At 49.6% G+C, this 17251-nt stretch overlaps 1 protein-coding gene across 1 annotated transcript in view; it reads left to right on the forward strand.

The window, feature by feature from the left end:
- The window catches only part of EPHA10 (EPH receptor A10), a 100204-nt gene that overhangs the window by 49524 nt on the left and 33429 nt on the right, over positions 1-17251 (forward strand). Inside the window, exons 4-5 of the mRNA XM_032796273.2 lie at positions 3113-3268; positions 4493-4834. Coding sequence (XP_032652164.1) covers positions 3113-3268; positions 4493-4834 — 498 coding nt within the window. The remainder of the gene's footprint in view (positions 1-3112; positions 3269-4492; positions 4835-17251) is intronic.

Raw genomic sequence — 17251 nt, forward strand, 5'->3', positions numbered from 1 at the left:
ACCACGAGTTTGGTCATAGATTATCGGGTCATTACCATTATTTAACATTTATATTGTGGAAGCACCTGGAGGCCCGGAGTGGGGTGCAGACGACAATAACGATGGTGATGACATTATGTAAATCGATGGTGTGTCCTCATGTGAAATATTTGTGCATCATTGGTCACCCCCTCTCAGGAAGGATAGTGCATAATTTGGGGCGCGGGAGAAGGTTGGAGAAGGATTCCAGAAATGGTTAGGAGGCCTGGAAAAATTCTTTTAGAAAGAGACGTTGAAAAGTTTGGGGTTGTTGTCCTTAGAAAGGAGACGAGAGGATTTGATAAAAGTCTATGGCATATTGAATGGTCTGGAGAAGATAGGAGGTTGGGGGATTTTGTTCTCCCTAACACAACAAGGAGACATTCAAGGAAATTCTTCATCATCATCATCATCATGGCAAATCCCATAGGAATATGGCCTCCTTGCAAATTGAGCACCACTCTCTCTTGCAGCAAGAAGTGAACAAACAGGAAGGGACAAATCCAGTAGAGGGGAAAACACTGGACTTGAGCTTTTTGCAAGGTTTGCTTAAAACAAAGACTGCCAAAAATATATGGTATTGTGCATTCTTAAATCGATCCCAGCTGAGAGAATAAGAGCAGGATCCAATCCTATTTTGGCTTCCTCACCATGATTAAGGACCCGTGTTTTTTTATGAATTGGGAGCTGTGGGAGGCAGTTGTTGGCAACTGCAGACCCTGGTTTCCTATTTCAGTGCATCATCCTGCAGCTTCCCCAGAATTCTGGTGAGTGCCAGGAAGGACGACAAGGAGAGAACAGCTGCTTCAGTGACAATTTCTCCCAGTCGCTCTATTTTTGCTTCTGAGAATTCTGAGCTGACCTGACTGGGCTTGGGAGGCTTGGCTTGCATCTCATAGAGAAGTAGTGTTGACAACGGCCAGGCAGTTGTTAGTTTTTTGCATGGCAGTAACATTGTGCAAGAATCCTATTTAATCTGGGTTTTCAGAGACAAGAGCAGATTCACTGGCCTTTTGCAAATAGGGAAACAATCCTTGTTTTAAGGTTGAAAGCTGCACAAGATGCTATCGATACTCACTACAACAAAGTTCCTCTGCTGTATAGAGCTGAGAACAGGCAGCAGCTCAGTGCAGCGCCTGCAATACTGACATTATGCAATGTTTCAGTTTCTGCCAGCAGTTTAAGAGAAGATGTCTCTTACCGCGTGACAAAGAAGAGTGGGCAACTCTGCCTGAGTTACAGATCTCTGGGAACATGGTGCATTGGCCTTGGGAAAGCGCTGAGCTCGAATTCTCTCCTGTGCTGAGAGGGACTTGCAGTCTAAGCTGTGAAAGCATTTTGTTGTTGTTACTGGCCACATTTGGGGAAGCTCGTTGGCAAAGCCTGCTCCATTTTTTCTTTCCCCTGATGCTCTTGGTTTGCTTGGCTGGTATCGGGTAAAGCACTCTTGGAGGAGGTCTCATGGACATGTGCTCTGATTTGACACTGCAAGGCTATGGCTACTGAGCATGCTTCTCCTCTTCCCTTGGTGCAGATGTACCTAGACCTGAGACAGGACATTGCAGGGATCAGGACATAAAACAAATGTGGGTTTGAGGCAACTCCTGAAAGGCTATTTATGTAACATTAAAAAAAAAACTCTCAGTTGCATGAGAGACCTCAACTCTGCCAGGCAGCAGTCCATACATGTGCCAGACTCCAGGGAGCATAGAGAATACCAGAGAATGGTTAGCTCAACTTTGCTCTCAAGGAAGAGGAAGGATTAATAAAATGCTTCATGCCGCACCTTGATTTGACTTGCAGGGTGATGTGAATTCCAAAAAGACTTTGCAATAGATGAAAATCTTCCTTTAACTTTGTGTTGCCTGAGCATTCCATTGTCCTATGAATAAATGTCATCCACAGCTGATCCTATATATCTGGTACTTTGTCCTAAGACCACAAGTGTAGCTGCCAGTATTATATCACGGTAAAAAATTAATGAACCGGAGTGCCCTGCACTAATCTCTTGTAAAAGGAACAATCTCAGCAGTGAACTCCTTAACAACAATAAGATGTGGATGTTTTGTGGAACTGTGCAGCTGGGAAGTTTAAAAGTGATTAAGTTTAAATATTCAGGAAGCTGATGAAGGGCTGATGCAGGCATAGCAAACAGCAGCACCTCACAAATGAGAGGAAGGAGAAGCAAGCAAAGTGTGGTCCTGAAAGTTATGTTCTGCTCATATGTTCAGCTTGAATTCCAGCTGAGTCAACCTCATTGCAGCCCCTATTGGCTCAGCTGGAGGTGGCTCCCACAACAGACAGAGGGCAAGGGGTCCTGGTTGGATCTCCTGCTCCATAAGCCATGGAGGAAAGCATGTCTATCCAAGTCTGTCCGGCTGATTGCACCATGACTCTCACACATTTGTTTTCAGGCTTCTCTCTTCCCAAATGCTTTTAGGGTCACCATTGAAATTAATTACTTGTTTAGTTGACCCTCAAAGGTAATTTACAGAGAATACATGGGAACCAAAAGTGTATTAGTTTGTAAGTTTCTATTCATATCATTCAGTATCGATGACTATATCACTGACACCACCTCACTGCCCACAATCCATCTCCTGTGTTGATAAAACCACACTCCTCCTATTTGCCCAGGCTTGCAGCTTTACGGCTTGATCCTCATTTACACTAAGTCTCTCGACACCGTTCTGGCAGTGTGAAGGGGCCTTAGTGTAAATGCTCTGTCATTGTTGGTACTTCCCTTTTTCAGTACCTCCCTCCCATTCAGACTGTGGCCAAATCCTGCTGCTGCGTCTGTGTCCTCTCTGGAACTTTCCCTGTCCCTCCTGGGCCATGCATTATTCATCGCCTGCCTCCTCCTTGTCCGCACGGAGAGCCCCCCACTGCTCTCCTCAGGCCTCTCCAACCTGCTGGAGCTAAAATCTGGCAACTGCCCAACTCTTTCCTTGACTCTGCGGAAAGGTCTCTGAACACTGAGATCCAAAGCAAAGGGGGCCTCGGGACTTGGAGAAGGCTGGTCACTAACAACTTCTCTGTTTGCTTGTGCTGCCAGAACTCGGCTTGCCATAACAGTCTGTCCATCTCTTCACAGCTTGCCCTACTGGATTTTATAAGCTGTCCTCCCGACTCCCTCTCTGCTCTCCCTGCCCCGAACACAGCTTCACACATCGAGAAGCCTCCACATTCTGCACGTGCCAGAAGAACTACTCCCGGTCCCCGTCAGACCCGCCATCTGCCTCCTGCACCCGTACGTCTCTCTCCAGCAACATCCGTGGTTCGCGAAATAGAAGGGAGAGAGAGGAGCCAGCCAGAGCTGCCGCTGCCCTGGGGCTGGCCAGGCCTATGACAGGCCCCCCACCCGGATGGCAAGGCCACCAACACCCAGGCAGAGCTGCTTGGCCTCTGTAGCTGTGTCCCAGGGCATTAGCATCACCGGGAGTTATTCTGGGTATTTCAGTAGCACCCACAAGGAGCTTGGTGCTCTCCGACCAGCCAGGAAAAGCCAGGCCCTACCGCAGGGAGCTCACAGCCAGAGATTACAAGGCCTGAAATCTGAGGCTCTGAACATGCCAGTAAGGATTGCCGGCTACCCCAATAAAACTAGGGCATGCTTGGATAGACACAGTCTAGCACGGCACATGTTTTTAATTAAATGGCATTCAGTTAATTAAATTTAATTAATAGATACTATGGTGATGGGCACTTTAGAATTGCTTATATAATAATAAGCAGTAGCCTTCGTGGGGTGACTGACAGCAGCCCGAGTGAGATGTGTCTTATTCTTGGCCTCGCTGCAGAGCCAGATGGCTTGGCTCTAAACTATTTCACCGTCTGAAACAAGGAAAGCCAAGTCTCAAGCTCGGAGCAGTGTGAGGAGCTGGCATGTGTCAAGAGTCTGCAGGTATCGGACACTAAGGGTCTGTCTGCACCGCAAGGACACTGCACCGTGTCCTTAATCTGGGTTAAAATAGTGAAGTTACGGCATCTTGGCTTTTCACTCCAGTTAGCAGCTTGAGTTCAACCCCATGTTGCCCTACAGGCATTCATTTAAGCTGCTAATGCAAGTTAAAAGACGGCTAACACAGCAGTTTGAGTTAGCTAATGCGGATTACCTAACTTGAGTTAAGAACACGCCTTTTTCTGCAGTGTAGAGATACACCCAGACTGCAGGGAGACTGATCTTTAATCCCGTTCTGCCTTGCTCAGAGCTTCCTTTAAAGTGTGGACACTCTCCATGCTGCACGAGCAGCACGCATTGCACGGGGCTGAGGCTGCGTGACTCCTTGTGTTATTGGATGACTGCCCTAGAAATAGGCTTTCTTGGATCCAGCTTTTCCTCTGCCATTCTGTAACTTCCCCTGAATCCCAGGGGCGGTGCCAGTGTGGTTATAACTGTGACGGCCTCTCACTGGTGCTGCTGGAGGTTGCAACCAGTGCACATGCAGTGAAACACTCACTCTTCTGCTTGCAGGTCCCCCATCTGCTCCAAGGAATCTCATCTACAGCCTGAAGCAGTCCACGCTGGTCCTGGAATGGAGTGCACCAGCCGACCTGGGTGGCCGGACTGACGTCACCTATAATCTCCTCTGTGACCGCTGCTCGGCGGCTCTCGTGCGGCAGTGCGAGCAATGTGGCAGCAGCGTTGGCTTTGTGCCCCAGCAGACGGGATTGGTGGACAGGACCGTTACCCTGGTGAACTTGCTACCACATGTTAACTACACTATCCGTGTGGCAGCTGTCAATGGTGTCTCTGATTTCAGGGCCTTGTCAAAGCCGCAGTACGCGGAAGTGAACATCTCCACCAGCCTCAGAGGTACGGGCCACGCCTAGCTGCACTTGCTGCTTTACCCGCTCCTCCCTCTGAGCGTCTAGGACTTGCACTTTGTGATGCAAGAATCCCAAAGGAGTAGAAGGGGAGAGGTGTGGAGAGCCCACCACCCCCTGCCCACATCCAGTGAATGACCCCTGCAGGGTGCAGCCTCTGAACCTGCCCCCACCCACTTGCACTATGAATAAGGTTCTAGTCTTAGCCCTTGATTGCCAAGACCACAGCCACTGGCTCTAACTCCCCTCAGTTTCTATGAACTGCACCTGACAGCTGGTGGGATGGCTGGGCGCGTGCAGAACTGGGTGCATGCAGAGCTGGGCGCACACACAGAGTTGGGCACGGCTCTGTAGGCAGCTATTCTTTAATACAAGTAACTAGTGAAACCAGCAGTGCCCTGCCCCTGTAAGGGCTAAGCAAACAGAGCCGCCCAGTTGGGTTACTGGAAGGGTATGGCTCAGCCTGCTAGACAGCGCTAAGATGCCACGCTGGCTCCCCTCAGCCCCAGTGACCCCCCAGCTTTCTGCTGACTCTAATGGGAGCTGCCTGGCTACATGCAGTGCCGCTCTGGCCAGTGAGGCGTGCAGCTAACTCTGTGGCCTGTGGAGTATTGTCCAGCATTGCAGTGGCACAGCCCTAAAATGAAGTTCATTGGCTTAGATTAACTTAGTGCTCTCCTGGAAAGCCCAAGGTTTTCTGAGCAGTTCTGCAGTACTGAGCCCCAGGGCCCCCGGGCAGGAACAGTCAGGTTAGCACCTGCAGCAGCTGTCACTTTCCCCATCTTTACAGAAGGGGGGTGGGTCATGTTCACTGCTCCTCTTGAAGCAAGTGATGAATACAGGAGCCACTGGGCCTGATATGCAGGAGCGTGATCCAGAGCAACTGTTTCTGGAATCCCAGACATGCTCCGAGGACACAGTGCTAGGGCGTGACGTTCTCGACAGAGCTCCTGGGAATGCATGGTTGGATGATGTCTCCCCAGTAACATCTGCCCCTGGAACTGGCCTGTCCGACACTGCAGCTCTTTCTGCTGCAGCCTGCACTCCATGCCAAGCCCTCAGGGTCTGGGTTGGTGCTAGCTGAGGGAGCAGAAGTTTCCGGAGTCTCTGAAAGAACTGCTGACTCATAGGCACTCGCTGAGAGCACTGGGCTGGGAGGATACAGTGCACAGGGCTAAGTAGTCATGTCACAGTTCCCTGCATTCCCAAATGTGCTGGCCATGTTCCTGTCCTAGTCCATTTCCTGGCACCTTCACCAGGAAGTCGGAGACCCTCTCATTTGTCTACTTGCTCTCACGAGCTGTTAGGAGTTTTTCAAAGATGGCTGAGCGAGCCGGAGAGGTTTTTACTGCTCAGCTGGTGTTTCCATAGCTTTTTCTGCTGGGAGGAGGTGATTGCTCACATACAGCTTGGCCAGTGGATTTCCCCCATGGGAGGACTTGGCAATGCTTCCCCCTCCCCCCCGACCTCTCACCTTCACCCTGCCTTATGGATACTCAGGGTCACGCAGATACTACAGCAGTGATGAGGACCATACAAGTGCTTAGGAAGTGTGATAAACTCAGGACAGACAGCGGCAAGGGAGGGGTAGGAGTAGGAGTCAGTCCCAGAGGGTTAAAAGGCCCTCCTCCCTATCAACTGGGAGGCAATTACAGGTCAATCAGGTTCAGCTGAGAAAGGGATACCAAGGTAGCAATTAGAATCAGCTGAGGGGGAGCTACCTGAGGTTGATTAGGATCAGCTGATTCCAACTTAGGGCTGCCTGAGACCTTTTTAAACCCTTCCTTGGGGGGAGGGAGGGAGAAAGAGAGAGAAAAAAGGAGCCCTGCTGCCAGGAGCAGCAAGACAGTGAGCCTCACCAGGAGGGGAGGCAGTCAGTACTCTCTCCCACAAGGGAGAAAAATACTCTAAACAGGACTTGTGGAGATACGGGGAGCAGACTTCCCCTGTGTCCCAGGGGGACCACGTTACCCAGGCCTGTCTCACCAGGGCTGAAAGCAGCAGAGGCTGGAGAGACTGAGAAGGTGCCTTGCCACAGAAGATAGCTGGGAAAAGATGAAGGCAGATCTGTGACACTCAGGTTGGGTTTTCATTGCTAGAATACAGAGAACAGATGCTTGCTGGGTTTAGAAAAGTCCATTGCTCAGCAGTGAAAATGGACAGTCATTCCTCTGCTGCAGACAGGGTTGGAAGGGGTTTAGGGGCTACAGCCCAGAGCCCTGGGCTAAGGGGGCCCCAGCGCAGCAGGGCTCAGGCAGGCTGCCTGCATGCCATGGTCCCATGCTGCTCCTGGAAATGGCTGGCTGCTGGCATGTCTCTGTGGCCACTAGTGGCTGGGGAGGTGGCTCCGCGTGCTTCCCCTGCTCCCAGGGAACTGGCCAAGAGCCCTGCTGTGCTGTCGGCCAGGAGCCACCTGTGGTAAGTGCCTCCTGGACGGAGCCTGCACCTCGCACCGCCTCCTGCACCCCTGCCGCAGGTCAGCATCCCCTCCTGCACCAAACTCCCTCCCAGAAAGAAACTAATATAACAGCTGCTCTAAGGGAAGAAGCAGGATATTTTGAATTAACTTAACTATAGTCTACATATTTTATGACTGAAATGTAACCACAGAATGGCTTTGTTAATTAGAAGGCAAGTTTAGTATAGCGTTAATAGCCTAAATGCCATAATTGTGATAATTTTGTTTTAAATTAGGAAAAAGACTTGTAGACGGGGGCCCCACACAATCGAATAGCTCTGGGCCCACAGGAGAGTCCTTAGCCCTTAGCTCTCCTTGTCCTGTGCTATTTCAGAGCTACACAACAGTCGCTATTCTGACAGTGAGGCTCTGAGCTCCATGGAGCTGTGAATCCATTGCGTGATTAAGTTACAGTTTGAATTTATGGATCACAAAAATGTCTTCAGGGAATCAGTTCTTGCAACCCAGCTATGTGAAACTCCTTAACAGAGAGTGATTCAGGGGCTGGCTGTCCCACATGAATAGGAGAGTGTTAGAATTGTTGGTTACATTGTTTTCTCCAGGCCACGTTTCAGGGCACAATTTGCCATTGTCAAATGTCTTCCTTCCCCCAGGGGCTCACACCTTTAATTTCCTGACCCGAGCAGAATGGAGGAGCCTTTCTGTCTGCCAGAGCCCTTCCCTGGTGGAGAGGGGCTTGTTCCCATTGCTGCAATCCCGTTACATTTCTGCAGGTCTCCCTCTATGATTTAAACCTCCCCAAGGCAAGCCGGAAAGGGCTCTTTGTGTCCTTGTCTCTCCCTCTGTTGGTGTTAATTTGCATGAAAATCCATTCCCCAGTCACAGTTAATGGAGATGAGCCATCTCCATGTCCCTCGCCATAGAAATTGGCTAACAATTTAATCTTGAGAGATTAAACTTTGATCTTGTTATGAATAATTTCCGCACCATTTGATCAAATGTTTTTGCTCACATTGCTGCTTTTACTTTCCTCACTCAGTAATTTCTATGACGGTGCAGTCTAGATGCAAGGCTAACATGGACCCATCCTTCCACATAGGAGACCACCTCTGGTCAGTGGAGAGTCCTAGCTTGGTCAAAAGCTTTTAGCGCCTGAGCTCGTGTTAACTCCATAGGTCCAGGGAGTCAGGCAGGCAGAGGTCTTGATTCGAAAGTAGAAAAGTCAGATTGGCCCCCAGGGAAATGCTGTGGCTGCAGGCGAGCTTGTTAGGGGAGCTCTCTGAGAGGCAAGGGTGGGAGGAAAGTGTGTTTGAGCCACTCACAGGTCACTGAGTCACAGATTCGTGCTGCCACTGGAAAAAGACTCTGTCCTGACTTGGCAGCAAACAGGCAGAATGTGTTTCCATGTTGCTTTGACTTCTTCCCAGGTGAGTTGGTGAACTTGGAAGAGAGATCCCAAAGCTCTTTCTTCTGCCATATAGCCACCCATGTGGCACCTTCCCCAGGACGCAGACTAGTTTGCCTCTCTGATTATGATGGAGAGAGGGGATTTGTCTGGCACCCCCACAGATCTCCTCTGTTTCCCTATTCTCTCCTTTCTGAGCCCCCGCTTCCACTCCCAGTAACACCACAAGAGTTGCCCATATGCACGGAGAGGAGACTAAGCCCCAGAAATAGTTATTCTGATTCCTTGGTGGATCACGTCTAAATGTCTTTGCAAAGCCTCCATCTCCAATCCCTCTGGGGAATGGATTGGTGAGACACATTGCAACGAGTGTGGATCTCAGCCTCCCCCAGGTCTCCTGGGCGGACAGGAGGCAGGAGCCCTCCCCGGGTATTTAGGACATCTTTAGACATCAGCTAGAATCCATATTTCAGATGCAGTTGTTTTCTCAGCAGATGGCTGCAGTGAGTACACCTATTTTTATGCCTTTTCTGCTGGTTTGTTTGTTAATTAAGAGGAACAAAGCCACGCACAGTGAGATGGAGTTTATAAAATCAGGCAGAATGGTGAATAATGTAATGTTTGCTTTTCAGAATAGAGGCAATGGTAGGGAGTTTAAAATATTAATAAGAAACATTTTATTCACAACATGAATTACTCTGTAGCAGTATGATTTTTTAATTCCTTTTTAATGCATCTGGGGCTTTACTTTTTAGCTGGTATCTACCATATGGCATGAATGAAGAAGCCCCACACACTGGTCTGAAGCAGATCACTGTTACCAGAAAAAAACTTAACTATGATTAGCAATGACTAGGGTTTATTAACAGCAGCCATGATTAGAGGCCCTACAGAGGTGGAATTGTGTGGGTGGCTCTGATTGTTAACAAAGACAATATGACTTTTCCCAGCTTGTTTGGAAGGAGAAGGCCCAGGAGCAGAACTGCTGTTGGTCACTGCTAGGAATATGCCCAATTTTCAAGACGTGATGGGTCTATCTAGGCCTCCTGCCCAAGTTAGGACAGCAACACCACAGTTCAAAGAGCAGGCTGCTCTCCAGAAGTCAGCAAAACTTGACCTCTTACAAAACACAAAGATCTTTTGTCCTGTGACTGTAGGTTAACGGGTTGTTTGCCATTGAGGGGTCCCTTAGCATATGTGCTAACTTCTTATGCTAAACTATCTGTTTGATCTTGTATTTAGCTGTGAGTCCTTTCTCAGATCTGAAGGAGAGCTCTGTATCAATAGAAAGCTTGTCTCTCTCATCAGCAGAAGTTGGGCCAATAAAAGCGATTACCTCACCCTCCTTGTCGCTCTAAAAATACTACAGGCATGCAATAGCCACTAAAGCTATTGGTGGGCAATTACCGTTCCAATTACTGCAGCTGAAACTGTGTGTGTGTGTGTGTGTGTGTGTGGTGTCTTTGCAAGGTGGGCAAAAAATTGTCATAGTTTCATCTAGAATATTTCTGTTTTTTCTCTATTGTTGAAAGACTCTTTGCATGTAAAAATAGTTTCTCCTCTCCCACCCTCATCCCTTAGCAAATATTGCACTTGAATTTTTGCCATCACAGAAGATGGCTCTGAGGAAAATGGCAGCCAGGTGTAATCGGCAAGGTGTGGTATAAGGAAGTACAGAAGCGGCACTAATCCTCTCACATTAACTATTGTTCTCAACTACCACAAGGGGGCAGCAGGCTTTGTGCCATTCGTGTTATTCCTGAAACCATAGCTTTTAGTGTCTTTGGTGCAGGAGCGGCGCCAGGGTTTTTGATGCCCTAGGTGCAGGGCCGGCTCGCCGATCCCGCGGCTCCGGTGGGCCTCCCGCAGATGTCCCTGCGGACGGTCCGCTGGTCCCGCGGCTCTGGTGGGCCTCCCGCAGGTGTCCCTGCGGACGGTCCGCTGGTCCCGCGGCTCCAGTGGACCTGCCACAGGCGTGCCTGCGGATGCTCCACCGGAGTTACGGGACCAGTGGACCGTCCGCAGGGACGCCTGCGGGAGGTCCCCCGGAGCAGTCTGCAGCCCTTGCAAATCCTGGTGCCCTAGGCGACCGCCTAGGTCACCTAAATGGAAGCGCCGGCCCTGCTTTGGTGGGATGGGACCCTTTACTGCTGACACCTGAAGTTTTCAAATACAGCTCCGTACCTGAGACTCTGGGGTAAAGGGAATGCCAGCAAGGCGCATGTTGCAGGAATGACAGACGGAATCCAGTATTAGGGAGTAGCCGAGTTAGTCTGCATCCTCAAAAACAACAACGTGTCCGGTGGCACCTTAAAGACAGATTTATTTGGGCATAAACTTTCATGGGTAAAAACCCCCACTTCTTCAGAGCTGTCCTCTGCCTGTTGTTGTGATTACCTGACGGACCAGACAGGATGCAGAGTTAGCTGCAATGGTAATGCAGGCACCGGCGCTGCTTCAGACCACACCTGGACATCCACCTGCAGAGCTGTCGCAGGTGTGCTTCTCCGGCTTCATGCTCTCACTGGGGCATTAATTTCAAACCCAGCAGAATCCCTTCCCCCCCGCAGCACTACACAGGGGCTTTCATATAGGAAAAAGACTTGCCAAAAGTTGAGAGCTCAAGATGACCCACATATTTGGCTTCAGTAATAGACCAACCTTTGTCTCTGGTCTCAGCTGAGCTGCGGGAATGATGAAGCTAATCCTGGTGTCTGTGAAAGTCCCAAACTGTGCCTTGTAATGCTGGGCCTGGAGATGGATTCCAACCTCTGCATTCATTCCTGCTGCTCCCACCTAGGGATTCAGGCCTGTTCTGCACCATCTGTCAATACGTTCTGAAACATTAATAACCTTTGTTATCCTCTGTCTTCATTGCTAGAGTGAACTTGCTCCACCCTTTTCATATATGGATAATTCAATATCCTCCTAAAGGTCAGTGCCCAGAGCTAGTGTGTTTACTTGGAGAATTAGTTCTTAAAATGTCAAAGAACAACATCTAGTCAGATTAGAAGTAAAAGACAAGTGACCTGTGCAAAGAGAGTGTGCACACGTGCAAACAGCCGCTCTCTGGCTTGCTTTTGCTGGTGGCACCTGGTCTGGCCTGTGCCAGTTGTTTAAATAGAGGCTGAAAGGACCAGCAGCCAGTCAACATGAATAATTCATCAGCAGGACTTTTCTCAGCAAGATTAATGAGCTGCGTAATAAATACATTTCACAGCTACTTAAGTTTGCTTTCCAGGATCTTGTTCCTCTGACCGGAATTCCCTGTAGGATAGTCAGGCTCTAGCAAGCTTCCAAAATCTGGGGGAGAAGGAAGACAACACAGAACTAGCTAATTTCCTAGGCAGCTTTTCCTCAACAAGGTTCCTTTCAGGCTGTCGGCTCAGCCCAGCCATCCCCTGGGCCAGCTAATGGATGGGTTGTGAGAGACACTTGTTCTGATTAACAAAAAATAAAATCTGCCTGGGCTTTAATGATTAGAGATCTGTGTTTGAATGACCTGGCAGGATATAAATGAGGAAGCCAAAACTGACCCTGAATCCCTGCAAAGTGACCTAGGAAGACAGACAGAATCCGTGAAAACAGGGTACCCTTTTGCATCTCTTTATGACCTGCCCCAGGCTCCCATTTCCTGTCAATGACCCATGGGGTCGGGGACGGCTCTGGAGCAGGAGAAATCCTAGGTGTGCTGATGTATATAACAATGCTGGGACTCTCCAGAGGAAGGATGCTACAGAAGGGCAACGTAAGATGCCAGTTCAGTCATTAAAATTCACAGCGCTCCTGCTGTGAGACAGGAAGATCCTGGTCTCTGCTTTCCAGAGGAGGACGCTGGGGAACAAAGATGAAGTGTCTTGCCAAAGGCCACCCACACTGTTGGTGGTCGAGTTGGTCTAGAACACAGGAGACTTGACTCACAATCCCTTGCTCCAGCCTCCCAGACATGGATGCTCCCTCTGACTGTGAGTGAGGGAATGTAAATGCCCAGTTCAGTGGGCGTGCCGGAAAATGGAAGCAAACCGAGACTAGGGAAATAGCAAATTCCCTCCTTTGGGGTCTGACCACGGAGACTGATTATCGCTGCTGTTCTCTGGTGACCACTGAGGATTGGGGAAAAGGAACATCAAAGAGTTTGTGTCCCTCATTCGGGGCCATGGTTCAGCCTCTCCATTGCTCCAGAAGCAGAAAGGGGACAGGTGCAAGCAGTGTTCCCAGTGGGGAATTGGTTGTGAACAGCCACCAGCAGATCAAAAGTTCCTCAAAGAAGCTCATTTCAGAGGATAAATCAGTCAATGTAAAGTCTCTCCTCTGCTCTTGCCTTGCGGCTCAAGGGGGTGAAATGCGATGCTCTGCTCCTTGGGCATTCCCAGGACCTAGATCTTAGAATGAACAACCTCTGGCTGGGGAAAGAGGGAGGTCTTGGCAGCCCAACAAGCTACTGCGAAAGGGACTTTGTATTAGGAGGAACACGCCAACAACAGAAAACAATCGGTGTCAGAGCAATCGGTGCCGCCTCACGGGAGAGATGTGACAGGCTGTAATTGGCATGGTCAACTGCAGGGGAGAGTCGAGGCTTCTCATTAATCTGGGACAAAAAAGGGGCTTCAGTGGACATTTGAATATCCAGTGTGCCACAGACAGTTCAGCAGTAAAAATCTATCTAGCAAAGTGGTCGGCATTCCCTGGGGTTCTCCAGCCCATTCCCCTGTTCCTGATAAATCAGCAAAAAACACGTCAGTGGGGAGGCGAGGCTTGAGTGTGAGGCCTCTATCCCACAGCATGTGCCTCAGCGGGTGTCCCGTCCCTGACCCAGCTCCTTGTGACACTCTGACAGCGCTGTCCAATCCTGCTGGCACCTGGCAAACACTGCTGGTATCTCCCATACAGCAGAAGAGTACAGGACAGTTAACGCTCTGGCATGCCACACACAACACGCCTGGGGAGTACAGGTGACATGCCTCCCGGAGGGCACAAAGGGTTGATTTAGCGGGTGGTGGGTGAGGAGGGGCAGCTGGCAGCAGTGCAAGAAGCAGGCACCGGGGAGAGGAAATTCGTGCAGCAGAGGGAGGCGGACAAGTCGTTCCCTTCTCCCTGCCTTGAGTGCTGGGGCAAAGGCTGAGCTCCCAGGGGAGGGGCCCAGGGTTAGCACAGGTTGGCTGCTTTCATGCTTACCAACTGGTCCCAGCTCCACATGGCTCAGTTTGCTTTGGCTCCCAGGCGGGTTAACACGAGTGGGAGAACTAAATGTAAACAATGTGGGGAGGAAGGCTGGGCACTTGGTTCTGGAATCCTGGGCTGGGGCTTTCGTTACCTATTACCCTGCTTGCTACTTCAGGTGTCACACGGTGAAGCTGCATTTGAAACAAACCAACAGTTTTTATCCCCCGTTGGGATTTTGCTCTGCCTGGGTAGAGTGAATTCCAGCTGGCTCTGTGCTCCTGTGCCAGTTGTGCTGGGTGCCAGCCTCTCTCTCCTCATCTGAAGTGGTGTTGAACCAGGCACTGGTCCTGGGGCAGGAAAGCCTCTTTTTTGCCCTGCCAATGATTTTTGAGTGACTTGCCTTCTGCTAGACCCTGCTAGGGGCTTGCCAGACTGGCAGTCACTGCTGTTGCTGGCTCCTTTTCTGTAGGGAATTAAGTACTCTGCACTTTGGAGCGACACCCAGCCAGTAAACAGGGGCTTAGCTCTCCTCTGAGCCTGTGCAATAATCAAGAAGCACCAATTTTAGTGAAATTATCCTTAGAGTCAGATTGTCACACAGGACTATCCAGCCAAATAAAGGGCCTGATTTTCGTGTGACTTGAGCAGCAGTTCTGTGCTCCTGGGTGATGACTGGAGGGAAGCTGTCTGCGTGTCAAACTCTGCCCCATGTCTGACATTCAGTGAATGCCAGGCCATGCTATACTGAGTTATGTCCAGGCGGAGATTTGATTTCTCTTTATTGTCTGATGGGTTGGAAGGGCCTGACCCCGGGCTCTGCTCAGATTTCCTCTTCTAGTGCGAAGCTATGTAATGGGAGTGTTGCTATTAGTCTCACTTCCCTTGGAGTCTGAAGCATTGCAATTGTCTGCCCAGGGGGCCGGTTCCTGCCTATTAACAGCACAACAGGAGGCTAATGGGGTAATAAACAGCTGAACTCTGGTCTCCTTCATCTACTCTACATTACAAAGCATCCCTCAGCCTTCCCAAAAGGCTTGCAGTGAAGAGATGCCAATGGGCTGTAGCTGAAAATACCTTCCTGCTCTCGTAGCTTGCCAGAGAGTTTGCTCTAAGCTTAGCAACAACCTGTAACAGCTGATGTTCTGTATATTGGTGAGTTTTGCACTTCTTTCCCAAATGACTGGAGCTTTCTCTTCGGAAGCTTTGAAATCCAGCTTGTTGCTCATCATAGTAAATGGCAAGACACTTGCTCTTGCCTGCGTCCCCATGGCAGTAATGCAGCCCTGGCTGTTGCCCCAGTGAATGGGTGCATGTCTCCAGTAAATACTGCTAGCGCAGACGGTTCCAGCCATGTTCCCTTCAACTGCAAGGCATACTCTTCTGGAAAAGAACCCCAGGCCTCCCACAGACCTCCCTCCTAACAACCAGCTTCTGGGGGAGCTTTGTAATTCCTCTGGCCATAACAGTCACTTCAAGGAAACCAAGCTAGGAGTTAATTTATACTGTCTGTATTTTGTGGGCCAGATTTTCAAAGGGAAAGTGAAAAGGCCTAAAAACCCCTCACTACCGGAGATGAAAACCAGGTGCTGTTACCCTGTGGGGCTGAACTGCGGTACAAGTATCTAGGGAAACAAAATACTTTCAGGAGTTTGTGCAAATGGATCTGTGTCCCCACTGGTATCTGTTTTGAATGTGCGACTATGGGCTCCTGAGTCTGGGATGCACCTCACTCCTGGGTGTGCTGCACTGCACCCCATGTTATTCCAGTGCTGGAAGCTGCCAGTTATGGAGTGATTTTCTGATAGACCAGTGTCTTCTAGAGGCCCCAGGAGACTCATTTTCACCTGTGACCATGCAGCCCCATAACACTGTGTGACTGTGGTGAGAGTTCACAAACTCTGACAGGCAGAAGGTCCCAGGAAGTTGTGTGCTATAAACCCCAGCCCCACTCAATCTCCCTCCTGCAGATGACTAAACAGCCCAGCGCAGACTGACTAGCCACTGATTTATCTGCTGGCAAAAAACAGTGCTCAGCTAACCCAATGGGCTCAGGCGAGGTTTCCCTCCCAGCTCTGCACAGCAGAACACTACTTCAATACCCTGCTTTCCATACACGTGCAGAATTTCTGGTGACAGTCAATGCGGGGGTATGTGTGTAGCAAGACGGGAATGCTGGAACTAAGATACAGAGCTGGGAGGAGAACCGCTCCTAGTATGGATGGTCAATGCAAGTCCACAGCTAAGCTAAGCTGGCTGGCTGGAGACCTCCTTAGTGCAACTGGGGGAATCTGGCTCAGGGTGCTTGAGTTCCACATTTAACAAGGTCCTTTTTTAAGCAAAGAGCCTGTTTGTGTTGCCTGGACTAATTGACTGGACAGATCCCTGTGCGTAAGCTACAAAACAATTAAATGCAGCAGCAAAGAGGGTCCCAGAGCCCTGTAGTTTTTGCTGCTTCATGTTTTAAATCAGTTGCCAGAAGTTGAAGCAGTTTCCTTCCCTTTTAATGCAAAAGATTTTGGCTGTAACAAAGTTGCTTTATTTAAAAATGTTACCCTTTGAACTTACCTTCGGATGACCTTTCCTGGGTTCTGCCAGGCCACCCCTGACAGGGGCAGTAGTTTTAACCAAAACTGAACAGATGAATGAAATTAACAAAACAACTAAGGTTACAAATTCAACTCCCCCATGTATTTCTGCCTGTTTCATCAGTTCTTGACCTATAGCATTGTAAATACAGGCAGCCAGGCCAGGATCTAAGCAAGCCCCAGGGGATGTGACTGGCTGACTGAAAATTATATCAAGAGCTGATTTCCTCTGCTCCATGTTTATACTCTGAATCCTGAGAGTTCCTGCACATTTCATGCAGGACAGAGCCCCAGGGTTTGTAAAATTGCAGACAGGGAAGGCCACTAAGAAGACAGGTGCAGTTGAGTTTATTTCATGCCTTTTAAGTGCCCTGTGGAAACTTCTCTTCTAAAGGAGCCAGCTCAGGGCCTCTCTTATCAGAATAGGATACAGTGGAGTGGAATTACCTGGGCAGCAGTGACTGGCTGGTGTCTTGTGACTAACCCTGGACCCCTGTCTCCTCATGGCTGGTCAGTAGTCCTAGAGGACTTGTACTCCAGGGTCTTATTGCCCAAATAAAACCCAGTCGTCCTCTGCTGTCTCACGTCTTGGCCACAAAGCAGGTGCTTGCGAGCTGGGCAGCAGGATCTTGCTGCGCTCAACACCCTGGTTTTATGGCAGAAGAGTGAGATTTTCTCTCTGCTCTTCCAGCATCTTGTCTCAGCACAGAGAGAAAAACAAGGTGGTTCTGTGCATGATGTGTGTGTCGTGCAGATGCCCACTAGCCCTTTATTGCAACACAACTTAGGCTAATGTGGAGTCAAACCTATTGTGTCAAAGGGTTTGTCTGTGAA

This window comes from Chelonoidis abingdonii, chromosome 25 (assembly GCF_003597395.2).
Source record: "Chelonoidis abingdonii isolate Lonesome George chromosome 25, CheloAbing_2.0, whole genome shotgun sequence".
Lineage (NCBI taxonomy): Eukaryota > Metazoa > Chordata > Testudines > Testudinidae > Chelonoidis > Chelonoidis abingdonii.